Consider the following 25,553-nt stretch of genomic DNA (forward strand, 5'->3'; position numbering starts at 1 on the left):
CCTCCCCCCACACACACATCTTCATTGCTCAGATGCTTCAACACAGGCGTCGCGCAGTCTTGAGATGGCATGCGCCACCCTCGGCTCGCACTTCCTTGACCATGCAACTCCTCTTCCCCTCTACTTCTGCGTTTTTTTCTTCCTCGTCTGTCTACCCTGCCCCTTCGCTTTCGCTCCGCTCTTTCTCGAATTACCCACACATACCTTTTCCTATCGCCCCACCGGCCCGCGTGGCGCTACCGCACCGCCCTCCCCCCTCCCTTTCGTCGTCCTTCTCGTGCCTGTGCGCATTGCTGTCTTGTCGTCCCCTTCTCCCTCTTCCTTCCTCCCTCTCACCCTTCACGTGTGCCCTCCACTGCGGGCGAATCATTCAAAGAAACGCGATAGCCTTTGTGCTCACGTTTTCTCCTCCCTCATCTCACACCTCCTTTCTCTCTTTCATTGTATTTGTCGTTTCGCTTCGCCAGCCGCAGCCGCCCACAGAGACCGCCTGGAAGGAGTCTGAGTTTTCTTTTTTCGCCTTCCGCTTCATTCATACAGCAAATCATGACGGACTATAAGGTGAAGGATATCAGTCTCGCGGAATGGGGCCGAAAGGCGATCGAGCTGGCCGAAAACGAGATGCCTGGCCTGATGGAGCTGCGCCGCGAGTATGGCCCTTCCCAGCCGCTGAAGGGCGCAAAGATCGCTGGGTGTCTGCACATGACAGTGCAGACGGCCGTGCTCATTGAGACCCTCAAGGCCCTTGGTGCGGAGCTGCGCTGGTCCTCTTGCAACATCTTCTCCACCCAGGATAACGCCGCCGCGGCCATCGCGAAGGCCGGTGTACCGGTGTTTGCGTGGAAAGGGGAGACGGATGAGGAGTACGAGTGGTGCATCGCCCAAACACTGAAGGGCTTCAGCGGTGACGGTCTGCCTAACATGATCCTCGACGACGGTGGTGACCTGACGAACCTTGTGATCGACCACCACCCCGAGCTCGTGCCCAAGATTTTCGGCATCTCCGAGGAGACCACGACCGGTGTGAAGAACCTGTACAAGCGCCTGAGCAAGGGCGCGCTCCCCATTTCCGCCATCAACGTCAACGACAGTGTGACCAAGAGCAAGTTCGACAACCTTTATGGCTGCCGAGAGTCCCTAGTCGACGGCATCAAGCGTGCCACCGATGTCATGATTGCTGGTAAGACTTGCTGCGTGTGCGGATATGGCGATGTGGGTAAGGGATGCGCCGCCGCCCTGCGCGCCTTCGGCGCTCGCGTTGTCGTGACGGAGGTGGACCCGATCAACGCTCTTCAGGCCGCCATGGAGGGCTACCAGGTTGTCTTGATCGAGGACGTCGTGGCTGATGCACACATCTTCGTGACAACGACCGGCAACGACGACATCATCACCTCCAGGCACTTCCTGCACATGCGCGACGACGCCATTGTGTGCAACATCGGCCACTTTGACACGGAGATCCAGGTGGGGTGGCTGGAAGCCAACGCCAAGGAGCACGTTGAGATTAAGCCGCAGGTGGACCGCTACACCATGGAGAACGGGCGCCACATCATCCTCCTGGCTAAGGGTCGCCTGGTCAACCTCGGCTGCGCCAGCGGTCACCCATCCTTCGTCATGTCCAACTCCTTCACAAACCAGGTGCTGGCGCAGATCGAGCTCTGGAGCAACCGTGACAACGGCAAGTACCCGCACGGCGACAACGCCGGCGTGTTCTTCCTGCCCAAGGCGCTCGATGAGAAGGTCGCCGCCCTTCACCTGGCCCACGTTGGTGCCAAGCTGACGAAGCTGACCCCAAAGCAGGCTGAGTACATAAACTGTCCGGTCGATGGCCCGTTCAAGCCGGACCACTATCGCTACTAAGCGCGCTCGCTGATACGCAGAACCGCCTGAAAGGGTGTGAAACACGAATGGGGATGCGGGAGAGAAGAGCGAAAAACAAGAAGAGGGGTGGTGGTGCGAGGCGCGCGAGGTAGGAGCAGGGCGACGCTGCCGCTCCTTACATGTGTGCCCAGGCAGATGTTCGAACGGCGCATCGGCAGCGCAGTCCACTTTTCTGCTTCTCGTCTTGTCCACCTTTTCTACCCTTTCTCTTTCGACCTCTCCTCCTTGCTCCTTCTCGCCCCTCCACTCAGGCTCGGCATGCAGACTGCATGGAAACGCCGGCGCCAGGACCTGTTGCCTGGCACCGCACCTGTCAACTCCCAGCAACGGAGAGACGTGAGAAGAGACGAATTGAAGTAGACAGAAGAGGGTGTCGGTGGCTCCGCTGTGAATGGGCTTCGAGAGGTGGAAAGAAAATGTGATGGTGTGCGATGGCCCGGAGCAGCAACTGGCTAGATTATGTTGCCGCGGCTCCTCAGACCACGCACATACACAAGATTTCGTGACCTATCGTTTCAATCGCCGTACCGTCTTTCTCTTCTCTCTGCGACGAGGCTTGCGTTCCTCCATTCGTCCCTCTCTCTTCCAGTACCTCCTCTCCAAGGAAGAGGCGGTGAGGAAAGAGCGCGGCTGGCGTGCGCTTCATGAAGTGGCGCGTGCGTGTATAACAGCCGGGCACCTCGTCCTGCATGTGCGTTCGGGTGTCACGAATTGCGCGCCCTTTTCAACCTCCTTCCCCCAGAGTAAGCTTCACTTCCCTTTCGCTGGTGATCGTATGGGCATTCCTTTATCGTTTGCTCTTCACACAACGATGCGTGTCGCGAGAGATTTCGGCCGAACCCACCACCACATCTGGGCGTTTACTCACGGCCTGGGCCTCAACCTTTTTTCTCCGGCTTGCCCTTGTTGAACTCGTATGTGTGTGTTCCCGCTTTTCTTCAAAAGGTTCGGGTACGACGGTAGGTGCTGTGCGCGGGGGGGGGGGAATGCGTTGCCGGTGTAGAGGGTAGGGCTAAGTAAGAGCAGATGACTGTTGTTATGCATGCGTGAAGATTCAGCAACTCGGCGGGCGAGGTGGCAGGAAGCGTTTTCACGGGCAGTGGCTGCTGCGGCAGCGGTCCTCCTACGGTGAAGGAGCGGAATGGAACCGAAGGCGGAGCATCTGCTGAGACGCAAAGGCGTCGAAGAAAAAGGAAAAGTTGCTTTGGCGAGCCTCGTATCTGAATGCGCGCATGCACCACGCCTTTCATGTCACGAAGTACGCTCATGCACACAAGAGAAGAGAGACCCTCCATCTTCCCTTTTTCCCATCTGCCGAGCTTTCTTTCTCTGCACCTCTTGCACCATCGATCTCACCGTGCGTTCTTGGCCAAAGGAGGTGTGCGAGAGACTGGGCGCTGCGCGTGATGTGCGCTTTCGTTTTTCGTTGGCGAATGCCGTGGCAGCTGTCCTTGTCTTTTGGCTACATCTCTCTTCCCCTCCCTCTCTGCCTCTCTGTCTGTGCCTTCCTCTTTTTTTTTCTCCCTTTATGCTTTCCTTTTAAATCGCTCTCATGTCACTAAGGGGCATCTTCATTTTTTTCCTTTCGCTCCTCTTTTTCTTTTTTGTTGTTGTCGGCTCTCCTTTGGGGCAGCGAAATGTCATCATGCCGAGCAAAGGCAGAAGGGAGAGAGAAAAAGAAAAACGTGTGCCGACGCACTCATCACCACTGGACCCCTTCTCACGCCCCCATCCCCTCTTCCTCCTTTTCTCCGTCTCCCCATGCCCCACGTTAGGAGGGAAGCCCGGCGGGGGAGGGCGCATGCTGGGGAGGAGAGGGGGAGTAGGTGAGGGAGGGAGGGGACTGGAAAGGAAAGAGAAAACAATAGAATAAAAGAAAACAACTAAACACACGAAGAGGCCACCCAACCGTGCGACTCCGCGGGTGGATGACCAAAAAATGGTGCCGTATGGCACAAAGACGAACCCAATGAAAACAATCGAGGAGCGCCCCCCTCATAAAAGCCCCATACACAGACACGCACGCAGAGCTGTCAGCGTATGGGGAACGTGTACATGTGAAAAAGAGGGAAAAGCACACGGGAGGCAATGGCGAATCGATAGGGGAGGGGGGGTCAGAGCAGGAAAAGGGCGCCGCCACACTGTGCTGCAGCGATTTCGCGCCGTTGAGGGGTGCGGGCGGCGTAGAGGAAGAAAGAGAGCTGAAGCATGCGGACTGCAAAGGCGGTCCAGGTATATATGCTCTTTCTGTTGCTGCCTTTACGCACGCTTGCCTTCTCACCGTTTTTGAAAACTGTTCAGTCGAGGTGGTGCCGCGTCGTTCCATCTTTGATGTCGTATCGAGGAACGTGTATCTCTTCGCTTCTTCGCTGCGCGCCACCTCCCCTTGCCCTGCTCACAGTTCCCTCCCTCCCTCCCTCCCTCTCTCTCTAAAACAACCTGCGCGCAACGAGCTGGGCTTCGCTCCCCCTTTTTCCCATTTCCCCTCACTACGCCAAGCGCCAAGCATGCGCACACTGAATTTTCGCCAGAGCCACATCCGTGATTTGCTTCCGCCTGTTACATTGTACCGAACCACCGAGGACGCAGTTCAGACGCCCCCCTTCCTCCAGTTTCGGTAACGTACTTTTTTGCTTAGCGGCCCCCTCCCGGCTTCGGGATCGCAGGTACAGCAGTTGATACCGTGGCCTCTGTTTTTCTTTGAGCTGCATGTGCAGGGCCTGACAGTGCCCACGAATCGGCGCGGATCGTTCGCGTTTTCTTAGAAGGAGGGGGCTCCACTGGCTCTCATTCACTTCTCCTTCCCGCAGGACGGTGACAGCGGAGCCCTCACGTCGGCGTACTCCCGCAGAAACTACCTCTCCCGCGTGTGCCGTCACGCTGAAGTGCACCATCCGCTCAAGTGACTTGCTCCGGTGCCGCTTTCGCTTGTCCGTCGGCGCTGTTCGGCTCTTCCCTCTCCCGCTCGCTTGCTCGCTCTCTCTTTCCAGATAACATCCGCTCACATCAAGATGGCGTTGATCATGGCGGGCGCTGCCGCGGTCTCTGTTCTTGCCGTCGGCGCGGTGCTCTTGTATGGCGCGGTGAGCATCCTTGCGGGCGGCTTCTTCCGCTTGGCACTTGGCGCGCTGCTGATGGGCATGTCGCTCTCTGTCATTATCTCCGTCACAGCAAATTTGCTGTCGATGACTTTTTCGCGCTACGATTGGGAGCCGAAGACATCGGTCATCTTTGTGCGCAGCTTGCTGGCAGCCTTGGGCCAACCCACCCTGACAGGGGTTATTGGCTTGTCGCTGGTGGCGCTGATTTCAATGGCGGCGTCGAAGGTGCGCGTCATGGTGGAGGAGATGGACATCCTGATCCGTTCCCACGCTGCGTACGCAGCGCGCAGCAGTCGCACCGCGGCATCGTGAGGGATCATGCCGAGAGGTAGTGCTGGTGTCTGCTCGCCCTTCTGGCGGGGTTCAGCGCGCGAAGTTATCACCATGCTTGCTGCCTGCTGCGGAAGGATCAGCTAAGCAGCTTAGGCTCGAATATATATATATTCTGTGGTGAACCACGTCCCCTCGCTCCGAGGCGGATCGGAGCCTTTGCGCGAGTGATGTCGGGCGTGCTGCACACTCCGTTTTAGGATGAGGTTCGCTCGCCACTTCGCGCGCCATTGTCCTCACCACGGCCACTTTACTGAGACTGGAACACGGCTGAAGGGAATGCTGCGGCAGAGAAAGGGTGGCGGGCGCCCGCAGTGTAGGCCAGAGCAAAGGTCGATACTTCCACGCCCATGGGCTTGGTGTACGGCCCGCACCGTGGCTCCAGGTACCCACCGGTGGTGCACCAGCACCGCATCGTTGCAGAGAGGAGAGCCGACGTTGCAGCTCCTGTCACCTAACCGTCACTCTTCAACTCGTGCAACAGATTAGTGCTTGCCTCTTTCGTCACCCCCATACTGTGAGCCGCGGATGCTTCTCAGCTGCAGCCCTATTGGCAGCAGCGTCCGCCGCCCCCCCTCCTTCACGAATGAGTCTGTGCGTTATCCCCTTTCCTGCACTGCCATCTCTATAGGAAACATAAGTGGCTGTGTGGCGGACGTAGGACACCCCTTTCAGCTTTCTATCGTACGCCACCGATTCCCCCTATAGAAAAAGAATGCCATGGATTCGAGAGGAGGAGTACCGAAACAGCACCAGCCACTTGAAAAGGCTGTCCAGGCCACTTTGACGGGGGACAAGATTTCGATGGTGTTGCCTGGCGTTTCCTCCTGGAGCCTCACCCCCTTTCTCCTTTCCCCTGTTCTAGCCCTTTCGCCACCCCACCAGGTTCTCTTTCTCCGCTGCCCTTCCTCCCCCCTCCTTCCACCACTTCTCGCGCTCGCTTCTCGGCTTCGTAGGTGGGACACCGCAACGCATGTCAGCCTCGTTCCCGTCTATTCCTGGCTTCGCCGGCCCTCTGTCGCTCAAAACCTTCCTAGAGGAGTACTTGGGTCTCCGTCTCACCTTCGCCGCAGAAACTGCGTCTACATCGCCAATAGCAGCAGCGAAGGCAGAGGCGCCAAGCGCTGCAGAGTCTCGTGCTTACCGTGATGTTGTGCTGCCGCCGAACCAGGCGTTCTTGGTGGTCGTTTACGTGGCGCTGCACGCCCCTTCTTCCCCTCGACCTATCGGGGCACATGCACCCACAACACTCGCGGCACCGACAGCAGGTTGTGTTGCGTCTACCACAGGGTTCGGGTGGCTTCGGCCGCCGCTGACTCATCAGGCGGCGGGTGCGGCAAGCCATGATACATGTGTGACGCGGGGCAGCCTTGCCCACCGGCGCGACTTTTCCTCTTCGTCCTCTGCATTCAGAGGCAAGGGCAGCAGCGCCCGCGGCCCCTGGCGTGCTTCCGTCCCTTGGCTTCTATACACCATCACCTCTCACCGGCCCTTCACCGATGCTCTTCTGCACCACCCGTGGTGGCGATCGTTTGCCGCCTGCGTGGGCCCCACTGCTATGGGGTTTATCGAAATGTACTGCCCTGTCGTTCTTCAGCTGGAGGCCATGGCTGGCGGGGTGCAGGTGCTCGGCCCTGCCCTGAAGCATGCCGCCGTGGAGACGGCGCTTTCCGTGACGGTGCCGCCATCTGAGGTGAGAGGCAGGCCACCGCAGGGAGGCGTCTCAGTATTTTCGCGTGGCTTGACGCGTGCCACCAACACTAACGCGCACCCTGCACCTCCCCCGCCTCAAAAGCGACGGCGAGTGGAGAAGACTGGACAAGGCCCCCAAAGAGGAGTTGCCCTGGGAGGTTGCCCCTGTACGAAAGACCCACTTGCCGGTCCTGGGAACTGTGAGGCGATGCATGCCACCTGGGGGTCCGCGTTGCCGCGCACCGATACTCCGCGCACCCGTCTCTTCAGTCTGCGCGCAGAGGAGATGGACTACTTTGGGGACGGTGACGAGGCAGTCCCGCTGCCAGCGGGCTTTCTCGAGGCTCGGTGGCTCCGCTGCCACCCACGCAGTCTGCACTGCGTCTTGCAAGCCGCTCTGCCAAAGCGGACCGCCTACGCCGCCCCCACACGCCGCTGCCGTGCGTGCACTAGCGCGAAAGGCACTGGAAGCGCCGGTGCAGAAGACATACCGATGCGCTACGTAGCGCACATTTTTCGTTGGTTGACGCTACAGACTTCTCCGAGGAGCGTGAATGCTTCTCCGAGTACCCCGCCAAAATTCGATGTGCTGTCCCACCTGTGCCGTGTCCTCTCGACTGTTATCGATCAATGCAGTCGTCTGGACCTTCGCGGGGCCGCGCTAAAGCATACCGGCCACCTGGAGGAGACCTTCCGTCGCCAGCAAAGAGGCGTGGAGGCGTGGGACGTGCAGCGGCTCTCTAGCCCTGTGGATGTGGTGGTTTCGTACCTGCGCACACTGCTCTCTACTCTACGCTGGACACCGTTGCATGCAGCCAAGGACGGGCCCTTCTGGGGACTCGATGCCGCCAGTAGTGAACGCGTGCTCGACGCACTCATGAGGGCGGTGCAAGGCTGGCTAATCGCCGGTCGCCACGCGGTTGTTCCAGTCTCCCGCTTCTTGGACGGCGTGCCAGTGGCACAGGTGCCCTGGTTGAACGGGTTCTACACGGTGAGCCCTTCACTGTCGTCCTCGGCAGCCACTTCGTCCGCGGCTCGTCACGCGCGCCGCGAGCGCTCACGCGTTCAGCAGCGTGTTTGGCTCCAGTTCGCCTTGTTCCTCACGCAGGACATACTGCCCTTCCTGGTGCGCGCATCCTTCACCGTCACGTGGAGTTCCAAGAACACGCACACACTTCTTTTTTTCCCCACATCGGTGTGGCGGCGACTGGTGCGCCGCGAGGTTCGTCGCACTCGATCTTGTAGTGCCGCCCGAGGGCGGACGGCACTGACTTTGGACGGCGCGCGCACAGCTGGTGCGGCGTGTGCTGTGTCACCCTCGGCGGCGAGCAAGTGTGGGAGCGAGGTGAGCGCTACGCTGGCCGTGACTTCCTCGGTCACCTCCTCGGGATCCTCCGCCACTTCCGCGCAGGAAAATGCATGGTGTGCCCTCCGCACAGGCAGTGTGTTGGCGCGTCGAGGCGCACACGCTACCCTCACCACACGCAGCGGCGGTGCATCTTGCCTCTACGCCGGGGTTCGCTTCCGCCCTGACCGGCGCAAGCTACGCCCCATTGCCGTGGTGCGTAGCGCGTCCCTGCGGTCGCTGAAGGGAATGGCCCGCGGGTCACCGAGTCCTTACAGCTACGCAACCGCCTTGGTACGCTTGCTGGGCAGGCTGGGCTGCAGGGACACCGATGAGCACCTGCCGGAAGTGACAGCAACACTCCTCAAGTGGGTGCAGGCACGCAGTCGTCGCAGCTGTCGCGCCAGCGCCCGTCGCTTTCCCCGTTCGCTTCCTATGCATCTTCCGCACAAACCAGCAATGCAGGACGCGCTGCGCTGCTTGGAAAGTGGAGTGGAGGAGCAGCGCGTACGGGAAGGCCTGCCGCGCCTGAGCAATCTTTCCCACCAAGACGAGTACGCGGAGCTGCGTAGCTTTTGCGAGGATGTGCGAGGCAGGCACGCGATGCCGTGCCAAGGGTGCGCGGGTGCGGCGGGGGAGGCCTCACCGGGCCTGCCACAAGGCTTAGGTGCCTGTTTCGCGCCTTGCGCCACGTCTCACGCCTTCGAGACCGTTACCCTTGTCCGCTGCGATGCCTCGCGCTGCTATGATAATTTGCCCCAGGATCGGGTGCTCGAGGCGGTGGCGACGTTGGTGCAGCATGACACCTACCGTGTGCTCCGCTTTACTGCCATTCACGCTCTGGAAGTGGAGGCACCTGGCAAAGGTGGCGGTCTGCTCCGGCGCGCTTTCACGACACGCACTATTTCTTGCGCGGATGCGGAGCGCGGCATTTTGGCGCGAATCCCTCGTGGCCACATATATTGGGAGGAAGAAGAAGCGTGCAAGCACGGCGGGCTTCCCTCTGCTGCCGCCCCCTCTCGTGCCGGCGACTCCGGCACCTGCTGGGGCGCAAACCTCATTTCCGGAGCCGCAGTCCGCGCACTCCTCAGCGAACACATAAGCCGTCACCTCGTCGTCCTATCGGGTGGAAGCGTGTTCGAACAGCGCGTCGGCATTGTGCAGGGCTCCCCAGTGGCGATGCTCCTTTGCGACCGCCTCTTCGCCGATGTCGTAGACACCACTCTGTCATGCATACTGAGCGAGCACACGGAGCGGTCGCTGCTACTTCGGCGGGTCGATGACGTGCTTGTTGCCACCACATCACTCACTGCAGCGGAGCGATGCCTACAGGCAATGCAGCGGGGTTGGCCCTCCGTTGGGTACGCGAGCAACCCCAGCAAGCTAACACTCTCGAGAGCATGCGGTAGCCTCGTTCCGTGGTGCGGTCTTCTTCTGCACGACACCACGCTCGAAGCGAGCGTGGAGTGGCGGCGCCTTGGGACGCTACTGACATCTCTCCGCGTCGGCGATCCCCGCTACGTGCACCGCGGGGATCGAGAGCCATTGTACTTCACGCAGCGCTTCCTCGCAGTTTTGCAGCTGCGTGTCGCCCCAACCGTGCTGTGCGGCCGTATCAACTCCAGAACTCGGCAGCTGCAGACCTTCTACGAGATGGGCCTGCTGTGGAGCCGAGTAGTGCTAGAGAAGGTGCAGGAGGCGCTGCCGGTGGCGCATAATCGTTGTGTGGCAGTGCTACTGCTGCGTCCGCTCGCCGTATGCATCGATCGTCTGTGGCAGCTGCTGCGCCGCCATGAGCGCTTTCTGACAACCCGGCAGTCTGCGTGCGGCGTGTCCGTTGCCGAGGTGCGGGCTTGCGTTTTGACAGCGCTGCATCGCACGATGCAAGCCAAGTTGCGGGTGCTGCAGGCTCGCACTGTCCGTGCCTTGCCCACCCATCGAGGACCGACACCGCGAGGGACTGTATGTCGGAAAGGGCCGCAGAAGAGCCTTTGCGCCAGAAAGGCATCGCCTGCTGGGCCTAAGGGTTGTAAACGTCGCCGCCATGCCCGTAAGCTTCGTCTGAACCTGCGCGTCCGCCTGCGCTCTTTCTGGTGGATTGCTGCCGCAGAGGTCGAGTCCCAGTGGCGCCGCTCCCTTGGGGCTCTGCAGAGAGGGGCACCAAACGCTGGCGCGGCGCGCGAGCCGAGTGTGCGCTCGTTCGCTGCGTCGGCAGCAGTGCTGATGGAAGATGGCCCAACATCGATGCACGCGCGAGCACTAAGTGCGACGCGACTCTCGTAGCCTTGAGGGGGCGTGACACGCACCAGTGCGACCGACGCGTGCGCCCAGGTGTGTGTGTCTATGGGTGATATATGAAGCTCTCTCGCATAGCGCCTCGGTGCTCAGTGCATCCGCTTGCCGATTTTCCCTATCACATCCGCTTTAGCTTGCGCTCGTCAACCCTACGGTATCCTGCGGAGCATAGACGCACACACAGAAAGAGAGAGAAAGTGACACTGTCACATCGGCAGCATTGGCGCGTGGATTGAAACCTCACGCAGAGGTGGCGGTGAAAGTTACCCGGGTGAGTGTATTTCGCGGCTTTTCCCTCTTCGACAATCTTCTTCGTCACCGCTTGACGAGCCTTCGCGGCAGGCAGCAGGGCGGTGCCCCCCCCGACAGCAAAATCGCTGCGCTGTGGTGCTTTGCTGCCGTCGTGTGGCAGAGTCGCCGTTACTACAGATGCGTTTCCTCGTAGGACTTCACTCAGGCATGCAACGGCTTACCTCTCTCTCTCGGTGCGTTTGCTCTGCTCGTGCTCTTCTCTTCTTTCGATTTTTCGCGCCATACCACTCTTCAGCGGCGGGCCGCCCTGCACGCTGTTGCCACCTCGCTGACGCGCACACGCTCTCTTTCCCGGTGTTGCCTGTTTCTTTTTTGAATGCCAACTCCTGCTTGGTGCTCTGCGCCGCGCAATCCCCTCCTCCTCCTCCCCTGTGCCGCCGTGACTCTCGCCGTGCCTCCCTCTCGCTCACGCTTCCTCTCTTTTCTGTCTCAACGTGCACCGCTGCCTGCCGCTTGCCTCCTCACGCAGACGAAGACAAACTGACCCGTACGGAGAAGCAAGGGCCCATCTGCGGAGATCGTGTGCGTAGCCCTTCTCTCTCTCACCAGGTATGGGTATATGCGTGAAGCGCGATAGTGCCACCGTCGCCACGCGCGGACGACGAGCGCCGGAGCCCTGTATGCACGTTTGCGCGTATGAGATTCGGCCTCCTTCTCATTCCTTCTGCTGTTTCCTGGCAACCTTCCCTTTCTCCTGTGCCGTGCTGAACTCGTCCCGTCCCGTATGTGCCCTCTTCACCCCCCGTCTCTGTCTCTCTCTCCTCTTTGCCCGCCATCGCTATAACGCAAAGACCATTCATACCTTCGTCAAGAACTTCGCCTGCATCTTAAACACCAACGAACAGGACGAAGAACGCACAGAGGAGTGGGGTCGGAGAATGAGTCGGGTTGGTGCCTGCGCGACCCTAGAGCTCTCTACGGCCTTGAATGCGGCAGCGCCGGCACCAAAGAGGCATGCCAGTGACTCGGATGCCCTTCCCACTCCGTACTTGTCCTCCTCACGGTCAGCAGAGACCACCATCACAGGGGCAGAGTGGGCCAGGTCCAAGCCGAGCGGCTCCGTCGCTGCTGCTGCTGCTGCTTTTGCTGCTGTTGCCTTGACTCCTCACCACCACCCCCTCTCATCTAAGCGAGCGGCCAAGCACAGTTCTCTCACCCTCGGCAGCGAAGCGGAGCAGAGTCCAGACAATGACAGTTTGTTTTTGCCCGCCAACGAGGGGATGCCCTTGCCATTCACGCCACTGAGCCTCATGTCGCGGCGAGCGACGCTGCCATTCGCCGCAGATGCCACGAACCACAGCGGTGGCGGCGTCAGGACCTCAGAAGGCGCCTTCCGCTTCGCCTTTCCAACTCTGGTGGGCACCACCGAGGCCGTTAGCGCACAGGACTCCACGAGCTGTGCGACTGACGCCAGGGCCGCGTTTGTGCCCGAGATGGAGCCCGGCGATGCACACCAGCAGCCGGTCCTTGACCGACCAGACTCACCCCGCCACGCTACCGTGTTCAAGGACGCTGCAGAAGACGTCCCTGCTGCTGAGCGAGGCATGCTTTCGCTGAGCGGCAGCCTTATCAGCGCGTCGGGTGCCGTTCGCCATGCTGGTGGGGCCAGACAGGCGGAGGATGTGACATGCACGACGTGCTCATCTATCAACGCAGCCTTTACCCCTCTCACCACCGTAGGGATGCCCCACGCGGAGCGCTATTTTTCGAGCTTGTGCGGGAAGTGGAGACCAGAGGCCCTCTTCAGCGCCGACAGCGAGGCGGCGTCGTCGTCCTCGCTGTGCATGTGTGCAGTCGGCAATGATGTCGACTCCTCGCCCCCCTCCTGCCGTTGCTCATGCCTCACGAGCCTCCCAAACCGAAATTCCGCCTCGCACCTTCTGTCCACGACACTGCCACCTACGGCCGCACCGTTGGGAGCGTCCGCAGCAGCATCTGCGCAGCTCATGCACCAGCGCTTCTTCCTTCCATCGCCTGGCGCTGCCTGCTCAGCAAAAACGATTCCCACCACGGCAGCCGCCATATCGACTACGACGCATGCCGAAGATGTAAAGCATCTGTGCGGATCGTTCCCCGACGCGGGCAGGGGTGCAGACGCCCTTCTCCGCACCAACCAAGAGGGTGTGCAGGCCGATGACGAGTGCGCCCTGGACATCAGCGGCGGCGCCGCTGCAGCGATCTCTATTCCGGCTGGAACCCCATGCACTTCGCATAATGCACTCCCGGGCAAGCGAGATGGCGGGATCGGCAACGAGCGGGTTGCCCCATCTCCCGGCATATTAGGTGCGGGAGTGGGTGGTAGCACTGAGCGCGGTGTTAGCCTGAGTCTGACACCGCCTGACGCCCTCGTTGAGCCCAAAATGCTCCGGCTTACCGGTGCCATAGTGGAGGTCTGCACAAGCTCCTCGGCCACAGGGACTGCCAGCAAATCTGCCCAGCACTCTTCCCCGGCAATGCAGCCACAAGGCTGGTGTAAAGGGAGGAGGAGGGCCACTGCCACCCTCTTGGCCACGCGCGCGCTGCATCAGCACGGCTCCGGCAGCACTACTACTACCGCCTACAAGCTGGGGACGTTGCTAGAGTTTGGGGAGGATCCGCAAGGGCACCAGCGAGCCTTCCTCCCATGTTTCACTCGCGGCGCCGCCTGCTGCGTCGGCAAAGATGGACTGCCTCCCGTCTCCGGCCGCCCCCACGCCGCCGCAACCGATGCGCCGTCAACGCTGTCACCCTTCTCTTCATCATGGCCGCCACTTGATCGTGCGCGGCGCTGTGGCACTGCTGCTACCCCAGCGCGAGCGGAGTCGCCCTCTGAGGAGGAGGCCAAAGTGCACAGGCCCGGCACGCCTGACGAAGAGGCGATCATCACCCTCCTCTCTGCACAGAGCCCTCGCTCTGTGCGGGGAGAGGTGGAAGGGACAATCGAGGGATGCCGTGAACTTTTCGACACCGTCCTCACGGCACCAGCCACGCTCCGCAGCCCCATTGTACAGATATCTTCGGGGTCCTCAGGAGACGCCGCCGCAGACTCTGTGACCCCCCCCTGCGCTCTCCTCCTACCCTTCCTTCAGTCACAAATGAGCAGATGGCTGCGTTGGGTGAACCACAAGTATCGTGGCGTGGCGCTCCACAGTTTTGGTGAGGCCGGAGAAGAGCGGTTGCTGCAGCGATTGCCAACCGATTCGCTTCCGAAGGGCGGCTGCGCCTTTCCTATGAGGCCCAACGACGATTCCAGCAGATGCCGACCCTTTTTCCCGTTTGAGGACAGCCCGAAGGCGGATGTCCCTGGCAACGCAGCCTTCTACGATGTTCACCGCCTAGAGGGCGACATGCCGTGCCTCTCTCTCGCCCTCTCGCTCAGTGGGTCGCTTGTCGACTCCAGCAATGAAGGTGAGCGGTCACGAGGCATCGGGCATCGGGAGGCGCTGAGCAGCTTGACTAGTCCGTGGAGCGCTGCTGGAAACAATAGCTGGGTGAGCGTGGGATTGCAGACGGAGCAGCGAGAGATGGTGTGCGCGACTGGCGAGCTCATGCAGCTGCGTAGCTCCCTTACGGCGCCGCCGCCTTTGTCGTCCATGAGTCGCGACGCGCTGTTACCCGCATCTTCTGGAGAGCGGCGCTGTGCCTCGCCAGCGTCGCCGAGTCCTCCCCTCTCCACAGAGTCTCTAACGGCTTCACAGATTTTCAGTGGCAGCGCACCGCAATGGCTTTCCAGCGACTTGGTCGGCGTCCTGAACAGCAGCGCCAGCTTCACCTGCCCCTCGGGTGACTACCGCGTCCCTTCTCTCCACTCATCTCTGAGCTGCCGCAGCTGCTTGGGCGGCTCCACTGCTAGCACCGTCGCCGACGACAGGCACCGGGAGGCATTGTATCGCCTCTTTCACCAACCCCCGAGCAGCCTCATAGGCAACCTCAGTGAGTGCCACGACGCCTATCAGGCCATGGTGGGGACTTTCTCGAAAGAGCATCATGGGCTGAGCTGGGGCGAGCTCGGCCCTCTGCTACGGCCCGAGGACTTCATCGACTACCGCGCTCTCTTTCCTCCACAGCATTTAATTACCTTTGGCGACTTTGTCGAGTTTGTCGAGGTGCTGTCGGTGCGTTACCGCCGTTAGCGGCGCGTGGCGTTGGCTGATGTGCACTGATGGGGTGAAGGTGGCACCTGTTCCTCATGGCGCTGGTTTCAACACTTGCGGCTCTCCACTCGCCTCCTGCGGCCTGGTGGATCTCTGGTGCAGTCATCCGATCGGAAAGAGAGTGCCAAAACGGCAACCTCGGCGCACGCACAAGAGCGCCGATGAGGACCCGTACGAAAGAAGATGTCCTCTCCCTCCCTCTTTTCCCCGCTTCGTGTTCTTCAACCAACGTGCCGGATATATCCCTGATGCTAACGCGAGTGCTTGAGGGTATCTAGAAGAGCGTGTAAAGCATCTTTGGCCTTCTCCCCCCTCTCAAATCTACGCTTTCAGTGCGCGCCGCACTCTCTTCCTCTCCCTCGCACATTCGTACATCCTTCTCTATCTGTCTTTCTTTTTTTTTGGTGGGGATTTGTTGCCTCTTTTCCCCGACGTGTATTTCTGATGTGATTACCTATCCTTACCCCATTTGGAACCACACCTCATCTGCTCCCCCCTCCCTCCCCCTCTCTTCCCTCTTCTTTCCCCTCATCCGCCTCCTCTGCCCCCTCCCCCTCCCTTTGCACCTGATCGTTGGGTCTCTCCCTTGTGTGCTTCTTTTTCTCTCGCTGGCAGCCATGCATGCTTTTCTTGCCTTCCTGCGTGTGTGGCCCGCGTCTTCTGTTGTGTCGTTTCTTTTCGCCTCACTGCTCGTTTTTTATTTCTCGATAGTGTAAGGCATGCCTGTCTTTAGTCTTATCCATCTCTTGTTGGTCCTCCCTCCCCTCTTTCTTTGCTTCACCACCTTTGCGCCATTCCCACAGTTGTGCTCTGTTCCTTTTCTTCGTTAGATTCTGCGCTCATTTTGGTGTCCAAAGAGACGCGGAGCGTTCACGTGCGTCACGTAGCTGCTGCGTGCACCTCCTCTGTCTCCCCCCTCCCCGACACACACACACACACACGGGCGGCGGATTCGCCCTCTCTCCCTCTCTTTGTCACGTCGTTCGTGGTGTCTCGCCTTGATGAAGCTTCCATGCGTTAACTGATTTATGCCTCTTCCTGCCGGCAATGCGTCTAATTTTGCCAGAGGAGCCACATATCGGGCACAACGCCCGATATGCCACGCGGGATTCTCGGACCACTCGAATGCCGAAGCGCATCTTGTTGGTCGACAAAGAATCTTTTGCGCACTCGAGTGAGGGCTCTGATCGCACTCGCACTGGATGGGCTCTCCCCTACGAGTGACTATCGCTGCTTCCCGAAGCCCTTTCTCACGACCCGCCGTCAGCCTTCTGAGCGCTGGCATGTGCCTCTGCAGGAGTTCTTTTTCTGCCTGTAACGTCCACGACGCTCAGTGGTGCGCCGGGCCAGATACGGGCGAAGTGTACCCCACCCCCTTCCCCTCATCACTTTCACCGACCCCTGTCAGCGTCTCGCCGGCTGCGGGACGTGCAGGAAAGCTACCGAGCCACGCTGCCCTATTGCACCCACGGAAACCAAAAACGAACGCAGCGATTCCCTCTAGCTGACGACGCCGCTATGAGACAGGCCCAGGGAATCCACAAACGCAATTATTATGCATACAGACTGTCATGCCGTAGTTGGCATGGCTCATCTCTTCCTAGAAAGGCAACCAGAGAGGAGAGGGGCACGAGTGGCGGACGCAACAGGCGCTAAAGGATCCATGCAGATCGGCCTCATAGTGTGCGCGAGCGCGAGATACGCGGCACCGCCCACGTCTGGCGGGGTGGGGGTGGGTGGGTCGATGGCGCACAGGGACGGAAAGCGTGCCGAGAGCGTTTTGACCTCCACGATCAAGTCCTTCGGGCTCCGGTGCGACGAGTCACCACACCATATTATACGATGCCGCGGGCTGAATCGATTTGGGGAGAAGTGGGACATACAGGCAGAGTACCGGGGACTCTTAAGACCCTGGCCTGAAGCTGGGCGGCTTCCTCCTCGAGCTCGTTCGGCGCGCAACGACCCCCACCTTGCTCACTGCACGGCAGAAGCCGCCGCGTGCCCCCTCGAGCACAAACGTGGACGCAGCCTGCATAGCTCACGGCATGCGGCCCACCCGCGTCGCTCCGGAGCCGATTGTTCCAGATGCATGCAAAAGTCGCATCAGGGAAGACATGTGGCGCCTGCCAGATGCGAAGCCTCATGCAGCGCCAGACGATTCGCCCCCGACATGGAGGGTTTATCCGTGGCGGGCTCGAGAGGTGAGGCTGAGCTGTGGTGGTATGTGTGAGCGTCTCTGCAGCCGTTCATGGTTGAAGGGACACACTAATGCAGTAGAACCGATAGGGACATCGATCATCGCTTCCTTTACAGTGTGTGTTTGTGTGTGTGTGTGTCTTTGCCACCCGTGCACGCACGCACTCAAGCGCACGTTTTTTTCTGAGACATATACAGGTGCCTTGGCTATCATCCTGCGGACACAGAAATGTGTCGCCCTTCCCCCTACGTGCGTGTGGGCGGAATCGTCTGTACTTTCTTACTTTGGCGCGCTTCATTACCGTTTCTTTTTTTTTTCCTGTTGCTGCTGCTGCTGTTCTCTCTCGTCTGCTGCATTTCACCGGTTTTTGTTGCGGTCCGCACTATTACTTTTTGCGTATATTTTGCATGTGTATTAGCGTACATGTGCTCGCGTCTTCACCGCCTCACTTCCTCCCCTCTTCTCGGCGCTTGCGTCACGACAGAGCTGAGAAGGAGGAACGAAAAGAAAAACAAGAGAGGGCAAGAGTCAGCCGTGTGGGAAGTCAAAAATAGGTCGGCCGAATAGTCTTCCATGTGCCGCTCAAATGCATCCACGCACACATTCACATACGCAACAGCCATCTTTGTAGGGTGTCCCCCTCCTTTTTCTGAGGAAACTGCGGGCAGGCCTAAAAGCACACCTGAGCCCTCTCTCGGTCGCTTCACATGCACCTTCCTCGTGCCGATCTCAACCGGTTCCCCGTCCTCATCTTCGTTCCTCCTTTTCACGGGAACCTGTCCGCTTTTATTTTTCTCTCCCTCTGTGTTTATGTCTCTGTTTTGCGGCGGTGTGGTGTACTTTCCAGCGTGCCGAGCTGGACAAAAAATAAGCCTGCCAAGGACAGAAGTCATCGGAGGCATTCGTGCGTCCTTCACCTCTGGAACTCCTCTTTCGACCTTGCTTTGTTATGCCTTCCCACTTGACAAGCCAGCATCCGTGAAAGGTCGGGCTGGTTGTGTCCATCTGCCTTCGCCTGCGCTCTGCCCTGTACTCCTCTCTCCTATGCTTCATCCTCCTTCACCTCTCACTTTGCCCTACAACGCTGAACTCTGGGTGACACGGACAGACACGGACAGTCACACACACGCCCCTCCGCGGATTCTATCCTCGCCTCCTTTCCCTCTTGTGCTGTGCCGCTGCTACCGAGAGGGCTTTGGTCTTCCCTTTGCTCTCACCTCTTCTCTCCACCTTGAGGAGGGAGGCCAACCTTTCTGCCTCAATACAGTTGCCAGTGATGCCTGCTGCCAAAGCGCACGCCAAGGGGCGTACTGCTGGGCTCAAGACGAAGCTGTCCACGACTGATGGTACTTTACCGAAGATACGCGGCAGCCCTGCAGCCGCCGCAACAGCTCCTTCTTCTTTTGTTCCCCGTGCGAGCGGCGCTGCACGGGTGTCTCTTACGCGGGCACAGGCACTCTCTGCGCCCATTCCGGGCGCAAGCGCGGATGCTACGAGTGCTGCCGCATCTCTACGCCAGAAGGCCACGGGCTCTGCTGCCAGTAGCGGCCGCGCGACGAGCACGAAAAAGACTTCGGCTTCTGCTTCGCGGCGCCCCTTGTCAAAATCTGCCCGCGGACGCGGCAAGGTTAGCGCTGTGAGTGGCGGACAATCGCGTGGCACCTCTGTAACTTCGAGAGGAGCACGATCTACTGCAAAGACACATCGTTCCACCGCCTCGCGTGGCCGCAGTCGAGGCGGCCGAGGGGGTCGGGGCGGACGCGGCAAGCGCCGGGGAAACAGTGCGAAACAGCGGCATCAGCTACAAGTTATCGCTGCTTCCATAGAGGCCGTGAAGGAGCAGGAGCAGGCGCTGCGACACAGCGTAGAGGTGGAGGAGGAGCTCGAGCTGGAAAGCTGTCGCCCGATCTACAACGTGCTGCTGATGGAGATTGTGCGAGCTCAGGTGGAGCAGGTGAACCGCCGCCAGCGAGTGCTAAACGAGATGCTGGAGACCTTGAAGGCGGAAGGCCTGCTAGGCGGCGGTGGCGTGGGGCTGCGTGACGAGCAGCAAGTGGAATCTCTGGTGGAGCGGCTGCGCGAGCGGCTGAATAGCGACGCCGCCGAGGAGGTTCAAGCGCTCAAAGTAAACAACAGCAACCTCCAACATAGCCTCGATGAAGTCACACTGGCCATGGAGAAGAAAAATAGCGAGGTGGAAGTGCTGCGCGCCAAGTACGCCCGTCGGCTGGCAAGGTCGGATGTAGAGAACGAGGCGATGCGGGCAAAGGTGGAGGCGACCTTGCGCACCTCCACCCTCGATGTGGAGCGCATTAAGCGGGAACTGGGTAAGCGTATCGACATCGCCTGTGCCTCCATCCGCACACCGCAGTACAACACCTCTATGGAGTCAATGCGGCAGCTGGTGCACCAGGTGCAGGAGGAGGTGCAGCGGCACCACGATGAGCTGACGAAGTTAGTGGTGTCCATTGGCGCCAAGGATACCTTCTTCAAGGATGATGCAGACACGATGCACTCGAACCTGCCTACATGGTATCGAACCGAACTGCGCAAGATGGAGAAGGACCAGCTGCTCAACTTGCTAGACGTGCTTAGCTTTCAAGAGGGTGTGGTTGACACGGTCGGCAAGGCGATATATGTCATTACAGAGGCGCAACACAAGACGGCTGTGGTATAGGAGCGACTAGAGTAACCAAGCCGCTTGAGCGCGAGCACCTGCGCCACTTCTTTGAACGGATGCGTTAGGGCAGTGATGGTGGGCGACTCCTTCGCTCTCCTCAGTGCACTCTGCCATGCGCCTCCAGTCTTTTTCTGTAGATCTTGCAGGTTTCCCTCAGCCTTCACGGGTGCCTGCACGCATGACACCTCTGTGTGTGTGTGTGTGCGTTTGCGAGTGAGGGGTGTTGGCTGGCCAAGTTGACGGTAGCATTACCACCAAGTGGCAGCGGCCCTGTTCTCGGCACTCTCCCTTCTCGTTTCTACACGGCCTTTGTGTCTTCCTCGTAGCTGCTTGATTTTGCGGCATCTGAGCTGCAATGGAATGGGCACGGGTGCTTCCGCGATACCCTCTCTGGAGGACCTTCTCCCACATGATGCCGTCGTGTTCAGTTGGGGGCACGTAGGTCTCTCTCTATGCGTATTTGCGGATGTGTTTGGGGCTGGGGGAGGGGTAAGCAGCTCTGCCCAACCTGTTTTCTTAGCGCCACGACGGCAGGCGCACGGGAACACGCACACGCAATGTCATACGCTAGGGGCACGGGGAGAGAGGTGGGCAGCATTGGGGAACTGCACCCCCTTCCTCTCTCCTCGCTCGGCTTCTTTTTTTTTTTTTCATTTTTTTTGGAGGGGGCTGTGGTCGTTTTCTCTGTCGTACCCTTTGAACACACTCTCCCTTTCTGACGGCTTCTTTGTCATCTCATGTACTTACACCACACACACATGTTCAGGCAGACAGATGAGGGGTGGGAGTGGGGAGTGAGAGAATAGGAAGAGAACGAAAGCAGTGCTGTCGTCCTCTCTGGAAGCTCTCCCCCCTTCTCTCTCTCCCTCTCCTTTTTTTCTTTGCTTGAACCGCTCAGCCGTGAGGGCATCTACCGAAGTGGCGGACACACTCACCTGCACGGCTTACACGTGGGCATTTTGCTCAGCCTGCATATGCGCCAACAACGTCATGTTCACCAAGGAGCGAAAGAGAAGGGAACCAATCCACATATATATATGTATGTGTATGTATGTATATATATATATAGAAGTAGGTTGGCCACTACACCATGGGTGAAAAGTGCGGCCGCCACGCGCAGAGAGGGAGAGAGGAACCGGCTGCCTTGCGAAGGGCCCATGAGTGACTTCAGACACACACACGCACGCCAAAGAGGCTTTCTGCTGTTTTTGATGCCTCTTGCAACGGTTGTCAGAGGTGCCCATAGAGGAGAAATAGCCGCCGTTGTGCACCACCCAGGAATGAGAGCGCCATGTCAGTTTTTGTGCGCTCTGTGCAGTGGCGCATGCCGTTTCGTGAACCAGCCTTTGCCCGGCTGCTTCCGCCCTTCGTTAACCTTCTCTATCATTCGCTTCCACTTGACATGTGGGCTTTTCTTCCCTTGTCCGCCCTTGATTGCTGTTGCATCGCCGCGTTATTGCCACGAGGATAACGCCCCTGCGACTTTCCCGCGGCTGCCTTCCGTCCCCCCTCGCCATATACTCCCTAGAGAGTAGAAGCAGCAAAAGCTTCGCGCATCTCCTGTTTCTCTCCCGGCTCACACGCAAGCGAAGCGCGCACGCCCATATAGGCTTGGACCTCGACTCATGCTTGCGTCAGTTTGAAGGTGCGCTTGAGCGTTTCGTGCGCTGCCCTGGCATTAACTTTCTGGAGCTGGCGCAACACGCCCGTGCCTGCGCGTTAGTGCCAAACGCGCCACAAACAGCAGCCTGAAGGAGGAGGAGGGGTGCGCCCGCAAACACGCGAAGAAACAGAAACAAACTCAATGCCAAGGAGCAGCTGCCGCCCTTCCACCGGGCAGCACTCCGGCACACCCGCAGCACCGCAGTCTACTCCGGCACCGGGCAGCCATGCCTGCGTCAACACGGGCGGGTCGGCTTCGTTATCCGCTACGAGTGCGCTTCCAACAAGAGCAAAGCATCGTGGACGTGGGCGCCCGCGAACCAGTCCTGGCCGTAGGTCCTGTGCGGACCCTCTCCGCCCACACCTTGCGCCCGACAAGCCGGGGAGTGCCAGTCACGAGGTCTCCCCGACAAGTGCCGCATCGTCTCCTCCGGGATCTCACCCAGCTTTTAACGCAATATCTATTGCCGATTCCGAGACAGCAGCGAGACATCGCGAAGCCGCACCAGGCACAAAGACTTTAGGGGGAGAGGTGGCGGTGCCGGCTCAGCTACCTTCGCCGCTGTCGCTCTCGCCTCTCCGTGTCCCGATCTCGTCTAGTCCCATGACCGCAGCCCCGTCTTTGGCTACGAGTGCGCCAGTGGGCGCCGTACAGGGAGGCCGGGAAACAGTCACCTTCGCCTCTCATGTACCCTCACACGCCTCCATGTGGATGGCAGCCTCTACGTCGGAAAGCAAAGCGGCAGGCGTTGCCTCCCGTGCTAAGTTTAGTGCAGAGCCTCTCTTACCTTCCATGGCAGCCTGCATGGCAGCATGCTTCGGGTGGCGCCTCAAAAGGTGTAGTGTCGTCGACGAAGACAAGATCATGCTTGTTCTGCAGCACCAGGCGGTGCCAGTGGTGCGCGTGACGATTGAGAGCACTGGAAGCGCGTTCGCACAGGCATGTAGTGCTTCAAGTGGCATGGAACCCGGAGCTGTTCTTGTCAACGGCACGCTCATGAGCTTCTCGCAGTGTGCAGCGTATCTGCATGAGCTAACGCACGCACTCTTCAAATTGTCGGGCATCTCGCAATCTGGACCGCTGACAGATCACGTGCCAGCGAAAGAGGAGAGTGCAGCAGCACCAGATTTGGAACCGGTATTATCGCCCAGCGCGCGTGAGCCATCCCAGTTGTCACCAACCGCGCAGGTAAAGGCTACCCAGCGGCGAGCTGCAAAACGGGTGCGCAGTCGCTCTCCCTCGCGGCACCCGCACTTGACTGCGTCAGTGCCTCGCGCAGCGGCATTTCTTCCCGGTGCGACGGTGCGGAGCCTCACCGAGGCGCCTGCAGCTGCGGCCGGGGATGACGGGAAGGCGAGCAAGGGCGAGTCGCAGCCAGATGCTTCGCCCATGACTTGTATCTCTGCCCTGACTTTGGCGCCGCTGGCGGCGCCGCCTCCTGCCTTTACGGCCGCCGCAGACGTCCAGGTCAAAGCCGTGAAGCCACTGTTTGGGGCTCCCCCGAAAAGAGGCAAACAGGCGAGCGGTGAGGACACAAAGTCCTTGGGCGCCGTAGCGGCACTGGTCGCTGAGATGGAAGGCAGTGAGCTGTCACCGGCGCTGCCACGGGCCCCTCCTGCCTCGCGCACTAGCCCTGGTAAGTTCAGCACGGCGTCAAAGGGGGCTGCTTCCTCAGTTGACAAGGGCCCCGGTTCCAAACAGCCGCCAACGTCCTCCACCGTGTTTGCTTCCCCGATCATGCGACAGCGACGCGCTTTGGTGCCCACCACGGCCACCGCGGCATCAGCAGCGGGCTCAGTGTCACCCAGTGCTGGCGTGCATCACGCGTCCTCGGCCTCTCCGTCGCCGCCCCACGTGGCGCTCCGCATTGGAACCTTTACGATGCCCTATGCCTTCCGCCACGCGTCGACGGCGCCCTTCGCGGCAGACGCGGCACCAGAGAATTTTGATGTGACCAGCGCCAGTAAAGCTCTGCCCTGTAGCCTCTGGTGCGACTCGGCCGGCTGGTCGACAGACTCATCGCGGCTTTGGTTGGCCCACACACACGCCGTCAGCCGCACGTTCGAATGCATGCCAGTCCCTTGCTTCTCTGAGCTGGTGCCCACGATGACTACCGAGAAACATGGTGATGAAGGTGCTGAAAGGCAGAAGAGCAGCGCATTGGCATCGGCGCCCACGTCATCGTCACTGATGGATACGGCAGCTGCTGGAGCGCTTGTGCGTATGACGCTTTGGTGGCGCTGGCGTGAGCGCTCATCGATCTGGACGATGATGGAAGACTCGCTGCGCATAGCTGTCGGCTCAGGTCATCTTCGCGGCGACGCCCTCGAGGCTGGTGTGCAGGCGCTGCAAGCGGGCGAGGAGGAGCAGCGCCAGTACAACGGAATAGACGCCGGCGCTGATGAGAACGGTGGCGTACGCGGGCTCTTGTGCGAGAGAACCGCGTCAAGTATGGGCCATGCTAGCCATGGTGAGGAGCGGAAGCAGACGCCATCGTTTCCCACCTGTCCGCCGCACGCGCTGCTCCCGGTGTCGGGCAAAGCCGTGATCGAGGCGCAGCACCGCATCGCAGACACTGAGGAGGATAGGGCCCAAGAAGAGAGCGCGCATGGGCCCCGCTACGTCGCGTGCGCTGGTGGCATTTCCTATGCTGACCGAATCGTGATTGACCACACCTATTCCACCCGTGGCTCCTACGTGGTTGCACCACCCTCGATGACCGAGAGGACAGCAGCAGCGCCGCGCCGCTTCTTGACATTGAAGCGGAATCCTCAAGAGGACCTCCACTACCACGTTTACAAGCGCTTTATGCCTACCGACATGCGCGTAGCGATGGCGGCGGAGACACAGACGGTTAGACCATGCAGCGTTGCTCTTGTGCAGGAGCACAGCGCTGGGCCATCGGCGGCCTACCACCTGGATCGAGATCACAGCGGCGGCGAAGGTGGCGACGAGGATGAAGAGGAGAGGGACGACGGAGGTGATGAGGCGGGCGAAAGGAAAGCGGTCAGCTCGCCAACTGCCGTACAGGTAACACCAAGGTCTCCCGCCGCGACAAAGGTGACAGGCGCCGGTGGAGGCGGCCCATACACCGACATGGACTACGTCCTGCGGTATCGCCCAGCCATTCGGCGCATTCCCATGCCGGACGTGGAGTCTCGATACGGGCCTTGACAGAGGAGTGTGGGGGGGGCATAGAGGGAGCGCCGAAGTGAAAAAGAGAGGGGAAGGACGATGCCTTCACATGGTGCGTTTTATTTATTTATTTTTCGCTTACACGGGGGCCCTCCTTTGACAGTCGTGCGATTACCTTGGGACCACAAAACGTCCGCACTGTACACTTCGCGCCCGCCAAACATGCAGATACGAATTGCGACGAAGTCGCGCCTCTTTTCCAGGTCAACGCATCCATTCTGCCCCGACAACATGAGCCGCGCCTCACGCTGCGCGCCCTGTCACAGAGTCATCGCGCTTGTGCGCAGCAGCCGTGAGGCACGCGCTACAGCAGCGCTGGCCCCGTTTTCCGAGCACGGCCTCTGCCGCAGGCACGGCCCACACCCGCTTTGAAGGTCGCCTTGCAGGTGCTCACAGGATGCCGACCACCACCCCGGCGCATTTCCCTCGGGGCGGCTCGAGGCTTTCCCCCGCCCTTACCCTTCACAGCGTGAGCACTTGGGCCCCTTGCGATCGCATGCACTCTGGTGGCAGCACAACCCAAAGGCCCAAGAAGGCGAGCAGAGCAAAAAACATAAGCTGCAATGCTTAGGCGCATCGGCAGTGCTGAAGTCATCACACTCACCATACGCACGTTGGTCGTAACGCTCGATGAATACGGTACAGGGAAGAGGATCGCTGTAGAACGTTGTTCGTTTTTTTTTCGTTGCCCAGTGCGCGCTTGCTCCCTTCCCCTAACCCTTCCTGCCC

At 59.9% G+C, this 25,553-nt stretch overlaps 6 protein-coding genes across 6 annotated transcripts; all 6 read left to right on the forward strand.

The window, feature by feature from the left end:
* Positions 1 to 546: 546 nt before the first annotated feature.
* LSCM1_00420 (uncharacterized protein) lies at positions 547 to 1,860 on the forward strand (the record flags this gene model as incomplete). The annotated part of the gene is made up of 1 exon (XM_067318071.1): positions 547 to 1,860. The coding sequence occupies one exon, from the start codon at positions 547 to 549 to the stop codon at positions 1,858 to 1,860; it is 1,314 nt and encodes a 437-aa protein (XP_067174176.1).
* A 3,032-nt stretch (positions 1,861 to 4,892) lies between these two features.
* LSCM1_00421 (uncharacterized protein) lies at positions 4,893 to 5,294 on the forward strand (the record flags this gene model as incomplete). The annotated part of the gene is made up of 1 exon (XM_067318072.1): positions 4,893 to 5,294. One exon carries the CDS (start codon positions 4,893 to 4,895, stop codon positions 5,292 to 5,294), a length of 402 nt encoding a protein of 133 aa, XP_067174177.1.
* A 991-nt stretch (positions 5,295 to 6,285) lies between these two features.
* On the forward strand, positions 6,286 to 10,632 carry LSCM1_00422 (uncharacterized protein; the record flags this gene model as incomplete). Its single annotated transcript, XM_067318073.1, has 1 exon — positions 6,286 to 10,632. One exon carries the CDS (start codon positions 6,286 to 6,288, stop codon positions 10,630 to 10,632), a length of 4,347 nt encoding a protein of 1,448 aa, XP_067174178.1.
* Positions 10,633 to 11,834: 1,202 nt separating this feature from the next.
* Positions 11,835 to 15,068, forward strand: LSCM1_00423 (uncharacterized protein; the record flags this gene model as incomplete). Its single annotated transcript, XM_067318074.1, has 1 exon — positions 11,835 to 15,068. The coding sequence occupies one exon, from the start codon at positions 11,835 to 11,837 to the stop codon at positions 15,066 to 15,068; it is 3,234 nt and encodes a 1,077-aa protein (XP_067174179.1).
* Positions 15,069 to 18,562: 3,494 nt separating this feature from the next.
* On the forward strand, positions 18,563 to 19,963 carry LSCM1_00424 (uncharacterized protein; the record flags this gene model as incomplete). The annotated part of the gene is made up of 1 exon (XM_067318075.1): positions 18,563 to 19,963. The coding sequence occupies one exon, from the start codon at positions 18,563 to 18,565 to the stop codon at positions 19,961 to 19,963; it is 1,401 nt and encodes a 466-aa protein (XP_067174180.1).
* A 1,807-nt stretch (positions 19,964 to 21,770) lies between these two features.
* On the forward strand, positions 21,771 to 24,803 carry LSCM1_00425 (uncharacterized protein; the record flags this gene model as incomplete). Its single annotated transcript, XM_067318076.1, has 1 exon — positions 21,771 to 24,803. The coding sequence occupies one exon, from the start codon at positions 21,771 to 21,773 to the stop codon at positions 24,801 to 24,803; it is 3,033 nt and encodes a 1,010-aa protein (XP_067174181.1).
* Between the last annotated feature and the right edge of the window lie 750 nt (positions 24,804 to 25,553).

Source organism: Leishmania martiniquensis, chromosome 36 (genome assembly GCF_017916325.1).
Source record: "Leishmania martiniquensis isolate LSCM1 chromosome 36, whole genome shotgun sequence".
NCBI lineage: Eukaryota > Euglenozoa > Kinetoplastea > Trypanosomatida > Trypanosomatidae > Leishmania > Leishmania martiniquensis.